The sequence below is a fragment of the Perca flavescens genome, chromosome 6 (genome assembly GCF_004354835.1).
Source record: "Perca flavescens isolate YP-PL-M2 chromosome 6, PFLA_1.0, whole genome shotgun sequence".
Classification (NCBI taxonomy): Eukaryota; Metazoa; Chordata; class Actinopteri; order Perciformes; family Percidae; genus Perca; species Perca flavescens.
In genome coordinates, this window is record NC_041336.1 from 16,865,992 (window position 1) to 16,885,803 (window position 19,812).

At 38.6% G+C, this 19,812-nt stretch overlaps 2 protein-coding genes across 2 annotated transcripts; both read right to left on the reverse strand.

The window, feature by feature from the left end:
* Window positions 1-354: 354 nt before the first annotated feature.
* On the reverse strand, window positions 355-10,214 carry cops7a (COP9 constitutive photomorphogenic homolog subunit 7A). The gene is made up of 8 exons (XM_028581037.1): window positions 10,127-10,214; window positions 6,419-6,541; window positions 5,238-5,313; window positions 4,406-4,494; window positions 2,566-2,768; window positions 2,351-2,456; window positions 1,836-2,005; window positions 355-496 (listed from the first exon to the last, which is right to left on the reverse strand). The coding sequence occupies exons 2-8, from the start codon at window positions 6,539-6,541 to the stop codon at window positions 457-459; spliced, it is 807 nt and encodes a 268-aa protein (XP_028436838.1). The 5' UTR covers window positions 10,127-10,214; the 3' UTR covers window positions 355-456.
* A 459-nt stretch (window positions 10,215-10,673) lies between these two features.
* Window positions 10,674-19,272, reverse strand: cldc1 (C-type lectin domain containing 1). The gene is made up of 6 exons (XM_028581041.1): window positions 18,873-19,272; window positions 15,871-15,981; window positions 13,152-13,283; window positions 12,893-13,044; window positions 11,866-11,987; window positions 10,674-11,446 (listed from the first exon to the last, which is right to left on the reverse strand). The coding sequence occupies exons 1-6, from the start codon at window positions 18,961-18,963 to the stop codon at window positions 11,284-11,286; spliced, it is 771 nt and encodes a 256-aa protein (XP_028436842.1). The 5' UTR covers window positions 18,964-19,272; the 3' UTR covers window positions 10,674-11,283.
* Between the last annotated feature and the right edge of the window lie 540 nt (window positions 19,273-19,812).

Consider the following 19,812-nt stretch of genomic DNA (forward strand, 5'->3'; position numbering starts at 1 on the left):
TCGTTTTATTTCCCGACAATTTATATTCTGATTTTATACATGTCTCAACTCAGCAGAGAAAAAAAAAAATACAACGCACATTCATCTAAACCAAAAAGAACATTTTTAAACCAATAAAGATGCACACATACACATCAAATACACTCTGTGTGTGTGTGTGTGTGTGTGTGTGTGTGTGTGTGTGTGTGTGTGTGTGTGTGTGTGTGTGTACACTAACAGTCCGCCAGTTAGGCTATTAACAACTGCAAGAGCGGATGTCACACCTGTCGTTTTCCATCAACCAGCGTGTGTTTCTGAATATGTCAAGGTGAGATTTGGTGACAAGAAAAGTTCCCATGAAGCTTCCTGGTTTTATTGTGTCGAGTGTGTCCGTGAACATCCGTTTGTCCGTCACCATGTCCATGTGTCTGTTCGTTAATCAGTGAGAGTGTCCATCAGTGCCTCAGTCTCTTGTCTTCAGTTGGACTTGGACCAGATCTTCCCACTGCCACGCAGCCTAAGTGGGGGAAAAAAACACACAGCACATTTACATGTTTACTTTGCGCTTGCGCTACTAAACCAGCATATTACTGATGCAACATTGGTGAAACAGCGTCTTTGTGTTAAAATATCTAATGTCTCTAATTTAGTATTTTTTTTGAATTGAAATTTATCTCAGTGAATTTTCTATTTCTGCAAATTGAAAAGAATGTTTTGCAAAGAAGCCATTTCTAATAATAACCTCTGCACTATCAGTCCCACCCTTTAACAAGCTTTTTAAAGAAATAGTGTCAAAACTCATTTTTAATTTGAGGATTGAGGTTAAGCTATCATTAATTTGGATTTCAAAACATAAAGTGGATTTACATTTGAATGAAGTGCAGCGCTGAGTGATGAAAATTACAGGGCTCTATGCTTCATCAAAATGTGATAGGCAGCCAGAAATTAATCACTGCTTTCTGTTTGGCGGCAAAAACAAACGGCAGATGAGCTAAGCATCTCGTCTGATCACTGGAGGGGGGAACATTTTTTTTTTTCAGAAAGAGAGCATGTTGGGCATTTGTATATTCAGTGACATTTTGCAATCCAGGACAGATTTGAAATTAGCCATCGGTAATTGGGCCGGATGGAAGCAGAACAGGAAGAGAGTCCCTGATAGCTGGGTTAGAATACTGCTGCAAAACACTGATCTACATGTGATAATAAAGCTACTTCATGCAGACACATGCTCGCACACAAACCACTTTCACCGGCAGCTGGCTTTTGATGTTATTGGGGAAAAAAAAAAAAGAAACATAGTGGTTCAGTGTTGAATTAACTTTGCTCTCAACAAGAACATTGGACTGATGGCTTAATTTAGTGTTTGAAGTAGAGTCTTTATAGTGCTCTGTTTATAACTTGGTAAATTCATATTTATAAAACACATTTCAAAAAACACAGTAACAAAGTGTTTTACAGAACAAAAGGAGAGAAGAAGCAATAAAATAAACTTAATGGAAAAAAACCTCCACATGCAGCCTTGTTGTTCCAATGTTGTGACTTGCAGGAATAAATAGCATTTCTTGCTGTAAAAAAACACCTCAGCTTGATTTAACAGTGCACCAACAATTCTGAATAAAACATCATTTCAGTAAATTATTCTACATGGCCAAACATGATTAATGTTTTAAATTTTTGGACTGTTTAGATATGCTTTATGAATGCAATTTCTATGCAAACTCTTGGTTGTTGCTTTTGTTAGCCATAACATCCAGAGAACTTTGTTCCAGAGAACATTCATAAAGACAATCTCTGTCTGCCTCCCTGTGTGTGGCTCCACACAGTCAATATAAAAAAGGTGAGGTCACAGTACTCACCCTTTCACCTTTGAACTCTTTTTGCCTGGTTGTCGTGGTTCCTGAGAGGAGGCGGGGTCTCGTGGCTCTGCAGGCTGGTCTGCGTCCTGGTTGGAGGCGGCTCCAGCAGGGGCGGGGCCTGATGAAGGGGAGGCGGCGCTGGCCTTTAACGTTTTCTGTAGGTTTGAGACCTGAGGTAAAAGTTAAGACCGATAAAAAATTTAAAATGAAGGAGGATTGAGCAAATTAAAAGGATCTCACAATCTTTCATCTCTGTCGTAAAACAATAGTCAGGTTGGAGGGTAAATTCATACAGCAGCATGATTATACTTTAAAGTCGGAGGTTTGAACAGGCTGCTGTATGAGTGTATCCTCAAACAAGGAAATATGCAGTCAGGAGGAAACTAAAAGACCACCAGTAGCTGGAAGCATAAAAACAGAGATGCTAAGATGCTGAAGAGTCACATTCAAAAATTACTGGATTTTCTGGGGGGGTAGAGTGAAAGAACAGTAGGCTGAAGAGATGAGGGACCAACCTCTGTTTCCACTTGGACTTTGACCTTTAACTGGCTCTCTCTGTATTGGTTTGCCCTTGAGACCTGCTCCTCAATACCGCACAGCACTGCTTCACACCCTGTGCACCTGAGAGAGGAGAAAGGAACGGAGGGAGGTAGAAAGCCAATTGTAAGTTAGAAAAACCAATAAATAATAATCTAAAGCGTGTGCACAGACACACAGACGTGATACTGACCACTCCTGCAGTGTGTTGACTATGTTTGGGAGCTCGTTGGGGCCGAGGTCACGACCCACGCTGCAGTCTACCTCCACCTGCTGGTTCCTCTGGTCCAGTTTGCCCTGGATGATGTCACAGTACACGGCGTCGATCAGCAGGTCCTCCAGCTCCCGCACATTCTTCAGCTCCAGCTGCTGCAAGAGCAGCGAGTATGGCAGGCACTGAGGGAAAAAAGACATGAAGATACATTACATATTCTCTTCTTTTTTCTGACCAAAGTATACAGGCAGATAATTTGATTCCACTTTTAACGGTTTGATGGAAAATGACAAAATGTTAGGGAAATTGCCTATTGTCACTGCCAGGGGAAGATGAAAGGTAGGTTTTGAATTGAACAATCCTCCCCAGGGCAATTAGAGAGTTCAAGCCTACATGTGGGGAAAGCAGTGACATATCAAGGAGAAAATCACGACACGAGTGAAAGGAGCAATGGTCGTAGAAAGTTAGATTAAGTACAAAAAAAAGGACAGAGCTGGTGAGAATAATGAATTAATTATTTATCAGGAGCAGAGAAAGAAAAGGGCATAAGGAGAGCAGTATGGTTGGAAGGTGCGAATGAGAGATGCCTTAATAAAAGAACATTAAACACTTTGTCATGCACATAGAGACAGAGCGCATTGTGTCATACTTGGAAAACAATCGCCACTAAAAATATGCCACAGAGGTGTGTAGCTACCGAAAATCATTACATTTAAGCAAGTGAAAGGATTATTTTAGCACCCTTTGTCTACCAGAAAGGAGAAGGTAGCTGTTAGTAAGCTTATGTTAGCTATTTATTAGCAAGCTAAGGCATTTGCAAACATAATAATACTGCATAGCTTTCAGATTTTTTCAAATTCCACTATAAAACAAGTTGCATACTGTCAGAATGTTTAAGCCTACCTTACAGAAATATAGTAAGCCTAAAACTGACTATTGGCTACTTGACTTTGTAACAAAATGCTTGCTGCACACGCAAAGTTGTGCAGAACCTAACGGTTAGGGTCAGAATCCCACAGTCTTTCCATTCTTCCTGCTGATTCCTCACATCTATATCCATGTTTGTCTTCCTAAATTTAAATAATTAATTATGGGTTCTTTACCCTGTTGGTAGTGCGTCCTACCACACAGCAGATTTGAGGCATTTTTCTGTTGTTTGCTAGCAGACAGAATTGATGAGGAGGCACTTTAACACAATACAAAGTCAATGGGGACTGATAAATTGTTTTCCCCTCCGGTGGGGGTGGGACTTAAATGTGCTCCGTCTCTATGGAGAGAGGTCTGAAATGACATGAAGTCTGAAATGACATGAACTTTCCAAGACTTCCAAACTCTTTCTTGAGAAACTTGAGACTGAAAGGATTGTCTGTTTTTGTAACTCTAATTTAGCAGCTATAAAAAACAGCCACTAGCTTAAAACCACAGCCAACTTCACATTAACTTTATTTTTTGGGGCATTTTTAGGCCTTTATTTTCACAGGACAGATGAAGACATGAAAGGGGAGAATGACATGCAGCAAAGGGCCACAGGTCACGAGTCGAACCCGTGGCCGCTGCGTCGAGGAGAAAACCTCTATATACGCGCGCATGCTCTACCAACTGAGCTAACCCAGTCACCTCACATTAACTTTTTGAAAAATGTGGATTACGCGCTATATTTAAAAGCTAAATTGTTAACACCTCATTAATATCTTGCTTTATAAAGCCTACAGCAATATGGTGGCTGCAAATTATATATTTCTTTCTTTTAGACAAATACAACATTACACAGTTTTCACTTTTCTGTGAAAACTGCAAAGAAAAAATAATTAACCAGTACCTTGAGGTTGGATGCCAGGCTAATGATGGACAGATGGCGGAGTTTGTTCCTCTGTGCGGGGGTCAACTCTGGAAGAGAGGCTGCTCTCTCTGGAGCAGCAGACAAGGACATGAAATAAAATAAGAGACATAACAGGGAAAATATACCAGAGCAGTGTCACTTTGCTGAGGGTCAAACAGTCACACATAATCGAGGCACTACTTATTACTTTGAAGTGTATGTTACACAGGGCAGTACAGGTGAGTGTGGAGCTCTTTAAGCCGCCAGAGAACAGAGTCAGGAGGAAGTCGGTCTCCAGCGACTGTCTCCTGCTGCCATGCTCCCCTGGTGACAGGACTCGCACCCTCTGAGACAGCAGCTCTGACAGCTCCTCTAAGGGCTCCACTGCACAGCTCAATGAAAGTAAATGTGCTCCCTGTCGGCGTGACTCGAAAGGCAAGGGAACAATAAAGTAGGCTACATTCTTTTTCCAGGCTATTGGTTGATGTTCGGCATAAAATTAGACATCATTAACATTCCACTTCTTGTTGTAGCTTCCCGACACATTATACAGACGGCAAATTTAGTCACAAAAGTTAGTTTATTGTCCATTTGTGCCGGCACTGCTGCAACACAGACAATCATCAGCCAATCAGAACACTTAACAAAAAGCAGCCCAAAACAGCTAAAAGCCCTCCAGTAATTTTGTCTTTAAATAACCTGCCTGCAGTGTGTCAGGTGAGGGTGTTTTTATGTGTCAGGGTACCTGCCTGGCAGCAAAAAAATACAGCTCATAATAAAAGAGTTGCAGGACACCCTATTATTTATTTACACTGTGCTGCCACGGCAATACCTTTGTAGTCGCAGTAGGTTCCATAGGCAAAGAGGTTGAGAAGCTGGTACATTGGTGCATGAGGGCCATTCTCCATCTGTGGTGTAGAGGGAAGTAAAAATGAAGTGGCAGAAAACAGAATGAGGCTCTCTACATAAAAACTGTGCAACTGGCTTTGCACATCTCTGAGGTCTTGCTGAGAGAGTAAGACTAATGGCATGTCTAGACCAGGGCGAAAGCAAAAATATTTGCGTTGTGCCATTTGCGTGAGTTTGATCGTGGGATCATATTTGGATCATTTGCGTTACTCGGCTAATCACATTACCAGCCGGTGTAGAGCTGTAGGCACCAACAAAGTTACTTTCTGTCATCAATATGGCCAAAATAATAAGAAATATTATAAATAGCCAATGTTACCAGCTCAACTTAAGATCAGTGATAGAATAATTTGTGAAAATGAATGTGGGAGATTTTTGACTTTAAAAATCCTCTGACTAGATTATTGCAATAAACAAACTGACTAGACCTGCTATGAGCCAAAAAGGTCAGGAAAAACACATATTGAAGCAGAAAACCACTGAGGAAAACTGACAGGTAAAACTTTGTGTTGAAGCAATGTTGTCTGTACACATTTTTAGCAGTGCCGCTTTGTCTTCCCTTTTACCTGTATAAAACCTTGATATGGTCCTTTAGAAAATAAAAACAAATGTAACTTGACAGTGTTCAGTACATAAAAAAGGACACAAATCTCCATCATTTCCAGGGCTTTGCTTAAAGAATGGAACAATAGTACAGCAGCATAATCCTACTCTACTGTAACAGCAGCATTTCACTTCCAAAATAGGGTGTTAACTGCGTATTCTCACGCAATTTAACGTACAAGATCCGCAATATGTGAGTCATGACTTTGATTACATCATTGGTGCACAAATACACATTTCCACATGCATAGATGATGAATGTACAACGTGGTTAGGAAATACACTTTTTGTTGATGCTGCACTAACAATGTGGTAACATGCATCACTGACCCCTCTGAATGTGAGTCAGTTGATCAGATTATCCATGTGTCTGGGATACATTAACACCTGTGAGATTAACTGTATAGTTGTGATTAAGATGGATTTGTTTTATGTCAGGCCTGAAAAGGTCCCCAAAGACATAAAGGGTGAGGAAGATGAAGTGTGAGAGAATGTGTTTACCTCTCTGACATTAGGCAGCTCCAGGATGTCAGAGAAGACGTAGAGGCCTGGGGTCTCCAGCAGAGAGCTGACAGCCTGGGCCAGTGCTGGGCCTGACAGAGACAGGAGCTGCTCCACCTCCATCTGAAGCCAGGGCACACAGGAGACAAAGAGGTTAGCAGGTTAGACAGGTTGGTGTGTCAGGGCCTTAAAAGCAGCAGAGTTGTGTAGAAATGACACAGATAAAAATCAAGGAAATAACCTCTCCGTTACTGCTTTGGCTCTGCCATCTGAAAAATGGCATTGAGGAACACCATGTCACAATCTTCCATAAACACTAAACAATCACAAAGCTCTATCAATGAACTAAGGGACTCCATAGGATGAAGATGCCCCGTAAATAGCTCAGTCACTTGTGGCCTGCTAAAAGGACATAGAATTGAATTAACAATACTTTCTTTTCATGTATCATCTATCAGCCAAGAACTCTTGATCAAAGCAGTTAACCATCAAATTACCTAGAGAGCTACTCAGATAGTGAATGAGTAGATGCAACAGGTAGCACCAATGCGGGCATTGGCAACAAGTGTAATGAATGCAAAGCAGAGCATGTATATTCATCAAAATCCATTCCCTGCATAGAGACATGATGCAAATTCACTTTGTGCTGAGAACACCAGAATAATTAAATAAGCAGTAAGAGGAATCAGTCTGTGTCTCGAGCAGAAATTTAGTGTCCAGAAAAGTGAATCCCGAAAAAAAAAGAAGAAGAAAAAAAAGACACTATTCTTGTTTCTTTTTGGCCTAAAAATGACCCAAATATTAAAACAAATTGATGTTAGTCTGATTCCCCGTGTGTGTTCCTTCCAATTTAAAAAAAATGACTTAACTGACAAATATCTCAATGTGAAGAGCTGTCCTGTTGACTTTGATGGGATATTTTAAGATATCTTAGCCTAATCCCAGCAGACATATCTTGGGACACAAAAGAAGCTAGGTCTTATAGATACATGATAAAATATTGCAATTGCATCACACTATTACCTGAGGCCATTCCCTAAAATTAATGCAACAAATAGTCTGGATACCAACTGCTGAGCTAAGACTAGTCTGAGTGGTTCTTATTCATTGCAGTCAGTACTGATGTTTTGTATCATCCTAAATCGGATACATTTAGATGCCCACGCACATCTTCCATATGTTGTCCCACTGGACCAACATCAAAGAGGACTACAGAGCACCTTCTCAGGAAATCTGAACAGATGAGCGGGCATGTGTTGCAGCCAAACAAATTAACCTACACCGTTTCAGAAACAGTACAGCATTTAATTTCGGGAATTTTTAAAAGTCAAATCAGGCTGGAAGAGATCCATCTGTGTATTTCTATTGAATTTTGAAGGAGGCCAGAACTGGCTGCATATCAAGGAGAGATGGCTGGAGGAATAAGTCGATGTGGCTGTTTAGATACCGAGTACCTGGTCACCCCTGAGAACTACAGAACGAATTCCAAGGATCCCAAAGCGCAAAGGGACGCATACTTACTTATTGTAATACAATTTTTGCCATTCAGTAACGACCTTAGATAACGACTACATTGTTGTTGCTCTGCACCCTTCTCAATTCATTTTGCCTATTATTGTCATCAATGATTAATTGTGTATCGTGCCAACATAATGTGAACAAAAATCATTTGTATAGCAAATATTTCTCTGGTACCTTCAATTTTTATTTTATAAGATTTTATAATAAGAAGTGGTTTATACATTTTTCCCATGATCCTCTTCACCAAAATGGATCCTAAATGGCTCTGAAGATCACTGTAGACAATTTCTAAAATTTTAGTTTTTATTAAATGATGCCCAACTTGAATGAATTATTTTATTGGTGAATTATTTTAATGCTGAATAAGAACTGTCTCAATAGATGATGAGCAAGTCAACTTAAGATGGTCAGATTGATACCTAATACAATTGTTAACTCAAATTCTCTCTATAGAGGGGGGGGAACCCTGATTCAACCCCCTTCACAACCAGAATTCTGCAGTGGCTCAATCTTTATAAACGCATGCTGCACAGCCAAATGCTGTTCATACCTAAAAAACATTATTCAAATTCTTGTGAGGTTCGCAAACTTAAAAAAAAAGAAACTCTGGGGAAATGAGTGGAAAATGATGCACAACACAGTGATGTTGATAGTTTTTAGATGTAGTGAGTCCCCGGGACCCACAGGTGGTCATTTGAGTGGGCCCCAGAGAAATTCTAGAATAATTCCAGTGGATAGAATGACGCAGTCACAAAAACACGGAGTCGTAAATTTGAATATTTCACTCAGTATGAACACCATATAGCTTCAAAGAAGAGTTGAAACAAAATGATGCAGAACACACAGCACATTGTACTGAGGAACAGTCTGGTATACGATTACTTTAATAACATTGAAGCTACTTAAGGGGAAACAAAAATGGTAAAACTGTATGTTAAGGGTTTAACTGCATGTGGGGACTGTACATGTAGGCTATGGGAGCAGGAGCAAAGGTAAAGCTCCTGGAAAATGTCCTTAGAGTGTAAGTCACTGTTTCTTATTTATTTGTACATGTATATGTTTGAGAGAATATGGATGTATGATACAACAAATGTCTATCACAATACTAAATAATGTGAGTTCAGAGAATATATTAGTATGTGATATAAGTGTTAGAAATGGGCATATACAGTATTAGAGGGGAGGATTAGCAATTATATTCATAATTAATCTATCAATTGTCTTCTCAATTATTTAATAAAATACATCGTCAGTTAGAAAAGTGTGAAAATGCCATTACAATTTCGTCTTCAATTTGCTTGTTAGAGCAATAAACAGTCTGAAAGTCTATTAAGCACAGAAAAGCAGCAGTCCCTCAGATAATCAGAAAATGTTTGTCATTTTAGCTTTATAAATTATTTTAACTATAAATTGATCAACAAAATCGTTGGTTAACTTCTCTGCTGATCGACTGCAATTATTTCACCACATTACACAATAAGATGATATACAAACAACGTAAGCGTACTCTTTTTGACTGAATCAAAGTTTAAAGTCAAGTTAACTTAGCTACATTGCTGAGCAACTGGTCCTCTACTTTTTTGCACCTGTTTGCAACCACTGTTGTTAAGCGTTTTAGGCATTTTAGGTAACGTTCTATCAGGACTACATTATTCCCCAGAGAGGGTAAAAGAAATCTTTAAAAACACAGTTTCAGTAAAAAAATCATGGAAATCTCCCGTTTTTGCAAGTTATGTTTCCCTTAACCGCCGAATCGGAGCTACGGCCACCCTTACCCTACAGTGTGACTTCAACAGCCAAACTCCTAGCCCGTCTTAAAGCTAGCTTAGCTGCACCGCTAAATCACCCGGTTAACATTTAAAGCTAATGGCCTTAACGTTACCTGTCATCAGAAATTGATGCAAATGGCAGATGAAATGCGCAACGTTCAAAACATGTCTGCTTTTAGACTAAGAATTATCATTAAGCTGTGTTTTAGCTATTATTAGAGCTCAATGTGTCATGCTAGCTCGGTTGCTAACCAACTGCAAGGCTTCACTTATCCGTTGACGCTAGGCCTCAGTTCATTTTAAGCTTTTCTAGTGATTTAAATCCTACCACTACACTGCATAAAAAAACGGGAAGTGGAATACGCACGTAAATGTTTCCGAAAAGTGTTAAAATAAGGCTGCGTGTATTCAAATGTACCTTGTTGTGTTGGTTTCTAGCAGACAGCCTGTCGATTGTTCAGTTCCGCTGTCAGCACACGTACAACAACAAAGCAACGTAAGCGCTGATTGGACGGGAGAAGTGCAGATGTCGATCAGCATCTGTATCAGAGAGAACAGCGCCATCTAGCGGTAATCTCATTTACGACACCTGGAATATTATTCAGCAGTGGTTTACAAACTAGTGCCAATATCAATCTGAGGGGGTCACTCACAACACAATTAAAACTAGAGCATGTTTTCTGTCTTGTCTTTAATTATTGTCTTTTTCTAGTGAACTACTCTTTAATCCTTCAGATTAAACAATCTAAGAGGGCAAAGTCACTCTTTGGTTGTACTTCATGTGAAAAGGGATCACAAGTAGACTTCACAGACTTCTAGACATCACAAGCAAAAAAACGGTGGGAACCACTGTTTTTAAGTATAGTAGGGGGATGCAGTTACATCAATGACCAGACTTCAACTAGTTAACTTGTCAGATAGGCTGTGTGAAAGTGGTGTATGTCAGGGAAAAAAGGTAGACCATAGAAAAAACACAATTTTATTGGCATACATTTAGTCTTGGAAGTCTGACATAGTGCAATGGTACAACAAGATTAATGAAAGGTAAAGCAACCTAAAATAAAATCTACAATGTTATTTCTGAAATAATTTGCAGCTCAGTTTTAAGTTGTGAATTTGCACAAATCTCTACCAAAGATGAACAGCAGAGACAGACAATAACCATGCCCAAACTTCACACGTGTAGTAAGCGCAGTATTTGTGGCATTCAACTTTTCAATATAAAGACCTTTTTCTAATGTCAGACCTGGATGACCTGACATTCAAATAAAAGTCATTCAGGTAAAATATCTATCGAACTACATTTAATAATAGGCTCATTCATTGTAAATGGACACACTCCAAAAACTGTAACCTTATGTCATTGTCTATCAAGTCATTAATTTTATTTATTTAAATATTGATTTCCTTCTCTATCTAAAATTAGTGCAATACTACAATGTATGTTCACTTTTAATGTCATGCTTTTTGTTTTAGATTTACTAGATAGAATGCAGTAGAACAGCAATCAACACAATGTACAGAGTTTCCAGACTTCCAGACCCAGTTGTGCAGAATTTTCAGTTGTATGGGGATTCAGTTGAGCTGAATGGCATCCATTTGGCAGATCCGTTTATAAATGTGTTCACAAGGAACATCAAACCATGTCTTTGCGTGGCTGTCTAAGGTGGCACAGTCTTCTCCATGTGCTCCTCCTGACTGGTGGTTATTTGGCTCTGAGCTCAACTGATCCCAGTAGCTGTCACAGAAAAAGAGAGGAGGAAACAGGGATAGATAGGATAAGCTATAAATGACTGCTGTGAACATTTCTGACAAATATAAAAAAACAGGCTCACCTCGCCCAAACCTTTGATTCATTCATGACATTTTTAACCTTTGATTTATTTGAGGTTTTGATATAATAATGGACATTGTTGTGTGTCTTGCTTTCTTTTAATGTTGCAAATATTACTTTATTTACACAGCATTTCAATTTTTTTTTTTTTGTATCTATAGGCCTGGTAAAGCAGGCTGCTTATTTTGCTTTGAGTGGTTTAAATCCTTCCTGGACAGTTTAGTCAGTATCATGAATAAATAAATGAATGCAGGATAACAACTTTAATATAAAACATAACACATAAATTACTTAATGCATCAAATATTAAAATCAGATAGTACTTGTGTTGCAATGTTGTGTTGTCCACCCATCTCCAGTCTCCTTCCTTCTCTATATCAGACAGGCCAATCCAGAAGTGGTAATCAAATCCGCCAACTCTCTTGGCTTCTTTTTCCAGTTCGTCCTGAAGTTAAACATTCACAAATCATTGACATAATACATTTCTTTAATCCTTAATTCAAACCTATTTTTAATCTTACCCCCAAATCCAAATATTAACCCTTTGAAAATGTGAGGACCAGACAAAATTGCCTCATTTTCCAAAAATGTGTTCACTCAAGGTCTTGTTATTGTATTATTTTACTGCCAAGGATCAATGGTTCTTACAGTAAACAAAACCAACATGTTTAATACTTTAAAGATCCACTGGGTAATTCTTCAAACATATACATTTAAGGTATATTTACATACATACTAGGCCATAAAAAGCAGAGGTTTTACTAATAACATCAACAGTGCTCTTTAAGTTTCCCAGTAAACCATGACAGTGTGACATTGGGCCAGCATGCACACTGTCAGGTCCCTGAAACTGTCACAGTTATATAAAAGTCAGTCTTTATTAGTTTTATGATTTACACCCATGCTTTGCCTACTGTGACATATCAAAATGTCTGAAATTAAAAGACCTCCTGCATTAGGTCAAAGACAACAATGTATATTATTTATGTTTGTTTATGTTTGATTATTGATTATGTACACAAATGTTTGCTTGTCACAGTAAGAAACGCACCAGTGTAAATAATGAAATTATTATTGGCTGGATTTCATTTAGCTATTTCAGTTTCGGTCATGGTATTTTCATGGCTTACTGGGACACTTGAATAGAACAGAGCCATTGTTAATGTTATTTGTAACACCTATGCTTTTTCTACTATGATGAGTTAAACTGTCTGCTGTGAAAAAGTGTGGCCTTAACTTAAATTGGTATGTTTCCCATCTTTACACACACACACACACACACACACACACACACACACACACACACACACACACACACACACACACACACACACACACACACTCTCTCACATGCTGTTCCATGGTGTGCAGTATGGCAAGATGGCTGCCCATCTCTGCACAGCTATCTCTGCTCTTCAGCCAGTCCAGCTTGTTACTGCTGAAGTGGTAACACTGATCCCCGACTTGACGCCATCCGTCAGGACACTCTGAGCACTGCTTAACTGTTAATGAGAAAGAAAGGGCAAGATAAAAAAAGATGAAGGTTAACAGTAAATCAAAGACAGCAGGAAATGAAGTTTGTGTATGTGTTTGATCTACATCCTGCCACCTGTCTTTGAACAGCTCTGTCCCAGGGCGGTGTAGTTCTCACACAGCTGGATGTAACGTCTCTGCATCGAGTTCAGTTTGAAACCTAGAGATGAGGAGTCCAGGGGGGCACCTTGCACCGGCCTGCTAATCACTGAGAAGAAAGATAGATATATAGATAGATAGATGGATGGATGGATGGATGGATGAATAGATAGATAGATAGATAGATAGATAGATAGATAGTGGTGCAGAGTGGCGCATGCTCACAATGACAATGCTAACAGGCTGATGTTCAGCAGGTATAATGTTTACTATGTTCACCATCTTAGCTTAGCACGTAACATGCTAACATCTGGGGAACATGAATATTTGTACAAAATGTCATGCCAATCTAACCTGTAAATGTTGAGATATTTCTGTCTGGACCAAAATGGTGGACTGACATCCACACCCACTCCCACTAAAGTGTGACTTAAAAACTAGTGTAATTTTCCTACTGTTGTGTTTTCTCACACTAACTTCTCCCTCTACAAACATATGATGCTCCTCTGTGCAGTCTGTGAATATCTGATTTTATTGCAGTTGTTACTGAAATAATTGAGTTAAATGAGCTTCCTTGCAGCTGTACAAAATTCATTGCCAGATATTTTTCAGCAGTTGTGTTTCCTCTATTTATGTTACGGCTTCCCCTTTGGCTTTTAAAAAAATATAAAAAATATTTCTCTAATGCTTTCTCAGAAGAGTAATTGATATAAGTCACAAATAAAGATAATAAATACATATGTATGTGACTTTCAATAAGAGACACCGTCATAGACACAGACAAGAACACCATAAGTTATGAGATACTTGTCAGCAAACTGAAAGACCAGTTTGGTTTTTCTGATCAAGCTGTTAGCTGGCTTATCTCACATTTGGAATATCGACAGAAGTGTGTCCGATTTAGGAATATAAAAACATCACTCCTGAATAGCAGAACTGGTCTGCCGCAGGGATCAGTTTTGGGTCCTATTCTATTTTGCTTGTACATAAATGATCTACCAAATATATGTAAAGAAAGTGAATGTCAGATGTACGCAGACATCTGTATAATAATGTATCTGCAAATACTCCCCGTCTGACCTCTGAGATCTTGGGGAGAAAGATGCTTGCGGTTTCAGAATGGCTACAAAAGAATCATCTAATGCTGAACCACAAAAAAACAGTGTCAATGTGCTTTTCAAAAACAAAGAAAAAAAATGAGAAATTTGAACTCCCTATTGATACAAAAGAAATAGAGGTCGTAAACAAGTTTAAATACTTAGGTGTCACCTTGGATCCCCAGTTAAAGTTCGATAGACATACTGTATAAAGAAACTATCCAAAACTATCAAAACCAATCTAACTTGTTTAGGTTTATAGGGTCATGTTTATCCTTCAAGGCAGCTAATCTGTACCTGCATGCTATTATTTTTACACCTATCCTATTGTGCTGCCTGGGGTCAGACTTCCGAATCAACAGTCAAACCTCTATCATTACTTTATAAACAAGCTTTAAAAATATTAGATCAAAAACCCATAAAATGGCATCACTGCAAGGACTGCAAATTAGCAGAGACTAGACATCCTAAAAAAAACTTGCGTCTCTCACATTTGGTTGTGATACTGTTTTGCCTGATAATGTTCCTGATAAAAAAAGAGGTATAGAAAGTCAAGTCATTAACTGTCCTTTTATTATTGAACTGTGATTAACCGTAAAATTAAAGTTTTGCTGTGGTCAGTGAATCACATTAAAATTAGCGTGTATTATAAGAATGAGTTATTCTTGGTAAAACTAATGACATAATGCCATTTCCTGGCAAGCCTGCTGATGTAATAACACAGGTGCAGGTGATGCAGTGAGGTTAAATGTGAATAACACATAGATTCCACAAAAACCACCATGATACACCCCAGCTATGAACAGTATTTTAGAATTGTGCTGACAGACACTTTTGAAATTAGATGTTAAAATGTGCTGCATTTTTTATATGGCAAATTTACTTTGTAGCTAATGTACCATTACAGAGCACATAAAGAGTCGACCTTAGTGAAAATATTTATATTACCAGTTTACCTGACCCACTATAAATAAACTGCTATTATGGCCAATTTATCATGATACATTTCGTACACAATGTGTGCCTCCATGCCATATTCATAAAGTAGAATTAAAATTAATTATTGTTGTCTCTATCAAGAGTCTAACAATATGTTACAGATTTAGTGGTATTTGATGTTTCTTTTTATTTCCTTCTCTTATTGCAAGTCATCATTTTCAGATACTAAAATTGTACTCAACAGCTTCTGTGTGTGTGTGTGTGTGTGTGTGTGTGTGTGTGTGTGTGTGTGTGTGTGTGTGTGTGTGTGTGTGTGTGTGTGTGTGTGGTAATAGATCAAGCATGCACATCCCCAGTGGTGTTTGTTTTAAATGAGAGTGTCCTCACAAGCACATTATCAGGCTGAGCTGCCAGAGCCTGCAGGAGAAATATTTCACAATTATGGACTTTTGTGCTTTTTTTTTTTTACATGACCCTCACTGGACTGGAGAGAGCGCTTTATCTTTTTTATTGCCAATTATAGGTGTCCAAAAGTGCACTGAGCTGAAATAAAGAGAGAATAATCAGCAAGAGTGAGACTCACAGACAGGAGAGACAGACAGGCAGATATACATACTCAGGCCGGAGTGCAGGAAGCACAGGGAAGTTGTTTATACTTACAGAGCACAGTGAGTACGATGTTGGCGCAGATGGAGGCCAAAAAGCCAATAAGTATCAGGAGAGAAATCTGACTCCTCAAACACTCAACGCCCCGCTTCAGTCCCTGGGAGCCTGATTACACACAAAACAGTCCGCAGCATGGTAGCTCTTAATTCCCCATTTTTAATCCTCTGGTGTAGCGTAGAGTGCAAGAGAATGGACAGAACCATTTGACCAGAATTTAGCTTCATAACATTTACTATTCCAAAAAGAGTACGTCTGCTGGAAAGTTAGGCCAAGTGGATACTCGTATTTGTGTCTCTTGTTGCCACATTTGCACACAAACACAAAATATATATGCATGTGCAGATTCAGTAGTGGTAAAGTATACAGATCCTTTACCAAAAAGTTAAAGTAGCAATGCCACACTGTGAAAATACTCAAATCTTACTTCAGTAAAAGTACAGTAATATAAGCAACAAATTGCACTTTAAAGGAAAGTATACTCATTAGGCAGAAGAATTGCCAGCATTTTATTGTCATATAAATCGTATTACTATTTCATTATTACAGATGCATAAACTTACTTGTATACTGTAGTTGGTTCAGGTAAAGCAGGTTTTAACTATTTTATAGTTTTAGTAGGTTGAATTATAATATTACATCATATTTTACAAGATAATATGTTTTACATGTAAAATCCTAATCTATATACTAAAATGTTCAGATAAATGTAGGTATAAGTAAAAAGTGCAATATTTCCTTCTCAAATGTGGAGTTGAAGTGTAAAGTAACTTTAAATGGAAATACTGCAGTAAAGTAAAATACCTTAGTTATATTTAAGTGCAGTACTTGAGTAAATGTACCCAGTTGTGATACAGTAGATTAAACCACCCAATAGAATATAAAATAGATTATCTCCACTGCAACCAGCTACAACATTAAAATGCTGTTCATACTCATGGATTAGTGATAATAATTCAATAGTATTATACAGAATAATGTAGCACCGATAGCAGCAATGTTGCTTGCATAGTGCAAACTTTTAGTTTTATAGACTACTTTAAGTACATTTCACTGATAATACATACACTTACTTAAGTAAAATGTTAATGCAGGATTTTAATGTGGTATTTTTACATAATGGTATTGCTACATTTACTTAAGAATCTGAATACTTCTTTTACCACTGCATATAGTGGAGTCCAATAAAGTATAACATTTATCTCTGAAATGTAGTGAAGTAGAGGATGCATTACAAAGAAGAAAAGTATGCCTGAATTGTCACAGTACTTGAGTAATTGTACTTATGAGTATATATATATATATATATATATATATATATATATATATATATATATATATATATACTACTGGTCAAAAGTTTTAAAAACACCCCAATTTTTCTAGATTTTTATTTAAATTTTAGCAGTTCAAGTCCAATGAATGGCTTGAAATGGTTCAAAGGTAAGTGGTGAACTGCTTGAGGTTAAAAAAAAAAGTAAGGTTACCCAAAACTGAAAAATAATGTACATTTCAGTATTTTACAAAAAGGCCTTTTTCAGGGAACAAGAAATGGGTTAACAATGTAAAGCTGTTCTGCAGCAATGGAGGTTGATCAAGCTTTGAAAGTTGGTGCTACCAATTCCCACAGGTGTTCCAACTGGTCTGGATTACTTACAACCCCCTCTGTTTGTATAAAAGTATTGTTGGAACACACTGTGGTACCGTACCCTCGTGAGCATTATATGAACAGTATTGAACTAAAGAAAGTAGAGTGTTGCTATAAAAATGGCGGGAAAAAGGCAATTAACAATGGAAGAGAGACAGACCATCATAAGACATAAGAATGTTGGTCTTTCCTACAGAGAAATTGTGAAGAAAGTCAAGGTGTCAGTGAGTACAGTATTCTTCACCATCAAAAGGCACTTAGAAACTGGGGGAAACTCTGACAGGAAGAGGTCTGGCAGACCCAAAGCCACAACAGAATCAGAAGACAAGTTTCTGAGAGTCAACAGCTTGCGTGAGAGGCGGCTCACAGGACAACAGCTTCAAGCACAGCTTAATAGTGGTCGTAATAAGCAAGTCTCAGTTTCAACTGTAAAGAGAAGACTTGGAGCTGCAGGTTTGATAGGTCGAGTTGCAGCAAGAAAGCCATTGATAAGACGTCAGAATAAGAAAAAGAGGCTTGCCTGGGCCAAGAAACATCGTCAATGGACTACTGAAGACTGGAAGAAGGTGCTATGGATTGATGAATCAAAATTTGAAATCTTCATCACGCAGGATTTTTGTACGCCGTCGAGTAGGCGAAAGGATGGTTCCTCAGTGTGTGACATCAACTGTCAAACATGGAGGAGGAAGCGTGATGGTCTGGGGCTGTTTTGCTGGATCCAGGGTCGGTGATTTGTACAGAGTGAAAGGCACCCTGAACCAAAACGGCTACCACAGCATTTTGCAGCGCCAAGATAATGACCCAAAACATAAGTCCAAGCTATGCCAGAACTACCTTAGCAAAAACGAACAAGATGGTAAGCTTAAAAACATGGAGTGGGCAGCACAGTCACCAGACTTAAACCCCACTGAGCTGGTTTGGGATGAACTGGACAGAAAAGTGAAAGCAAAGCAACCTACAAGTGCCACACATTTATGGGAACTTCTGCAACAGAGTCGGGAAGAACTTCCTGAAGAATATTTGATTTCCATTGTAGAAAGAATGCCACGAGTGTGTTCAGCTGTTCTATCTGCCAAAGGAGGCTACTTTGAGGAGTCAAAAATTTAGAATATATTTTGGTTTATAAATTGATTCCATGATTTCTTTTTTAACTTCAATTATTTATTTGTTCTATTCTTTCATTTCAGAGTACAATAAGACATTGAACTGCATGAATTTCAATAAAAACCTGGAAAAATTGGGGTGTTCTAAAACTTTTGACCAGTAGTGTATATATGTACATATGTTCCACTACTGGCTCTTACATGTATGAAATCTCTCAATATTTCTGTAAAATGTAAACATGAAATACCGTCGCCGTGTTCAAGAATGGGCCTGTTCCCTCCAGGTGTCGGCTCCTCAGTGAACTCCTGCAGGCTGCTGTAGTTTTCTCTCTCCTCCATGGCTGTGAAGCCCTTGTTAACACTCCTGTCTCACTTTGTCTATTTGTACTGTACGTCCTCTGGGCCCTAAAGGCTTTGGTATCTCCTCTCCCAAGCAGCAATATTTCTCCTTGAAATTAAATTTGTCCCTGCTGGTTGATGTATCGAGGCACGTCCCCCTGCCCACAGCACTGCTGCAGTGCTGTAACAAATGTGCTCAGTTAAACTGTCCTGTACCTACAACAAAATAAGTCCAGCGTGTTTTTTGGAAAAAGAGGACATTCTGTTCATCCAAAGTGGGAGGTTCTTTCCTCAGTTTATTGGCTCTGTGTGGAGCATTTCTGCTTGTTGCTGTGGTATTTTACTGTTAACTTGCCCTTGTAGCCTATTGTGTAATCCAGTGGTTTCTTCACTCCCGAGCTCTGTTTGGAGAGAAGCACTGATTCTGGATCTGACAGATGTGTAATAGATGACACAGCACATTATGTGGCCGTGTGAGTCTGAACAGGAATAAGTGTTTTGAAATAAGTGGGAATAAAACAGTGAGTAGCTTCAACTTCCTGACATTAATAAAAAAAAAATATTGGCAATGTGACAAGTTTGTGTCAGGAAAGCAGCTGGGAGCTGTGTATGTGCTGTGTGTGCTGTTTGTTCTGTGTGTGATGTGTGTGCTGTGTGTTCTGTGTGTGATGTGTGTGCTGTGTGTTCTGTGTGTGATGTGTGTGCTGTGTGTTCTGTGTGTGCTGCAAACAAAGAAATGCCGAGCTCTGAATCATGTAGAAAGTACACAATTTCATAACAATTTGTGGTGATGGTGCAACCACAAATTTTGGCTCAGTGGTCACTGGAACAGACACAGAAATAAACACT

Bases quoted from the DNA above. Each gene is read 5' to 3' on its own strand.
- cldc1 (XM_028581041.1), bottom strand. From the start codon at position 18,963: ATGGAGGAGAGAGAAAACTACAGCAGCCTGCAGGAGTTCACTGAGGAG. The intron at 15,982-18,872 runs GTATTTCATGTT...GTGTGTAATCAG, and splicing joins CATTCTTGAACACGGCGACG to GCTCCCAGGGACTGAAGCGG. The intron at 13,284-15,870 runs GTAAGTATAAAC...CTTTCTTCTCAG, and splicing joins CATCGTACTCACTGTGCTCT to TGATTAGCAGGCCGGTGCAA.
- cops7a (XM_028581037.1), bottom strand. From the start codon at position 6,541: ATGGAGGTGGAGCAGCTCCTGTCTCTGTCAGGCCCAGCACTGGCCCAG. The intron at 2,769-4,405 runs GTACTGGTTAAT...TTTTTCCCTCAG, and splicing joins GCCTGGCATCCAACCTCAAG to TGCCTGCCATACTCGCTGCT. The intron at 2,006-2,350 runs GTTGGTCCCTCA...CTTTTACCTCAG, and splicing joins AAGTCCAAGTGGAAACAGAG to GTCTCAAACCTACAGAAAAC.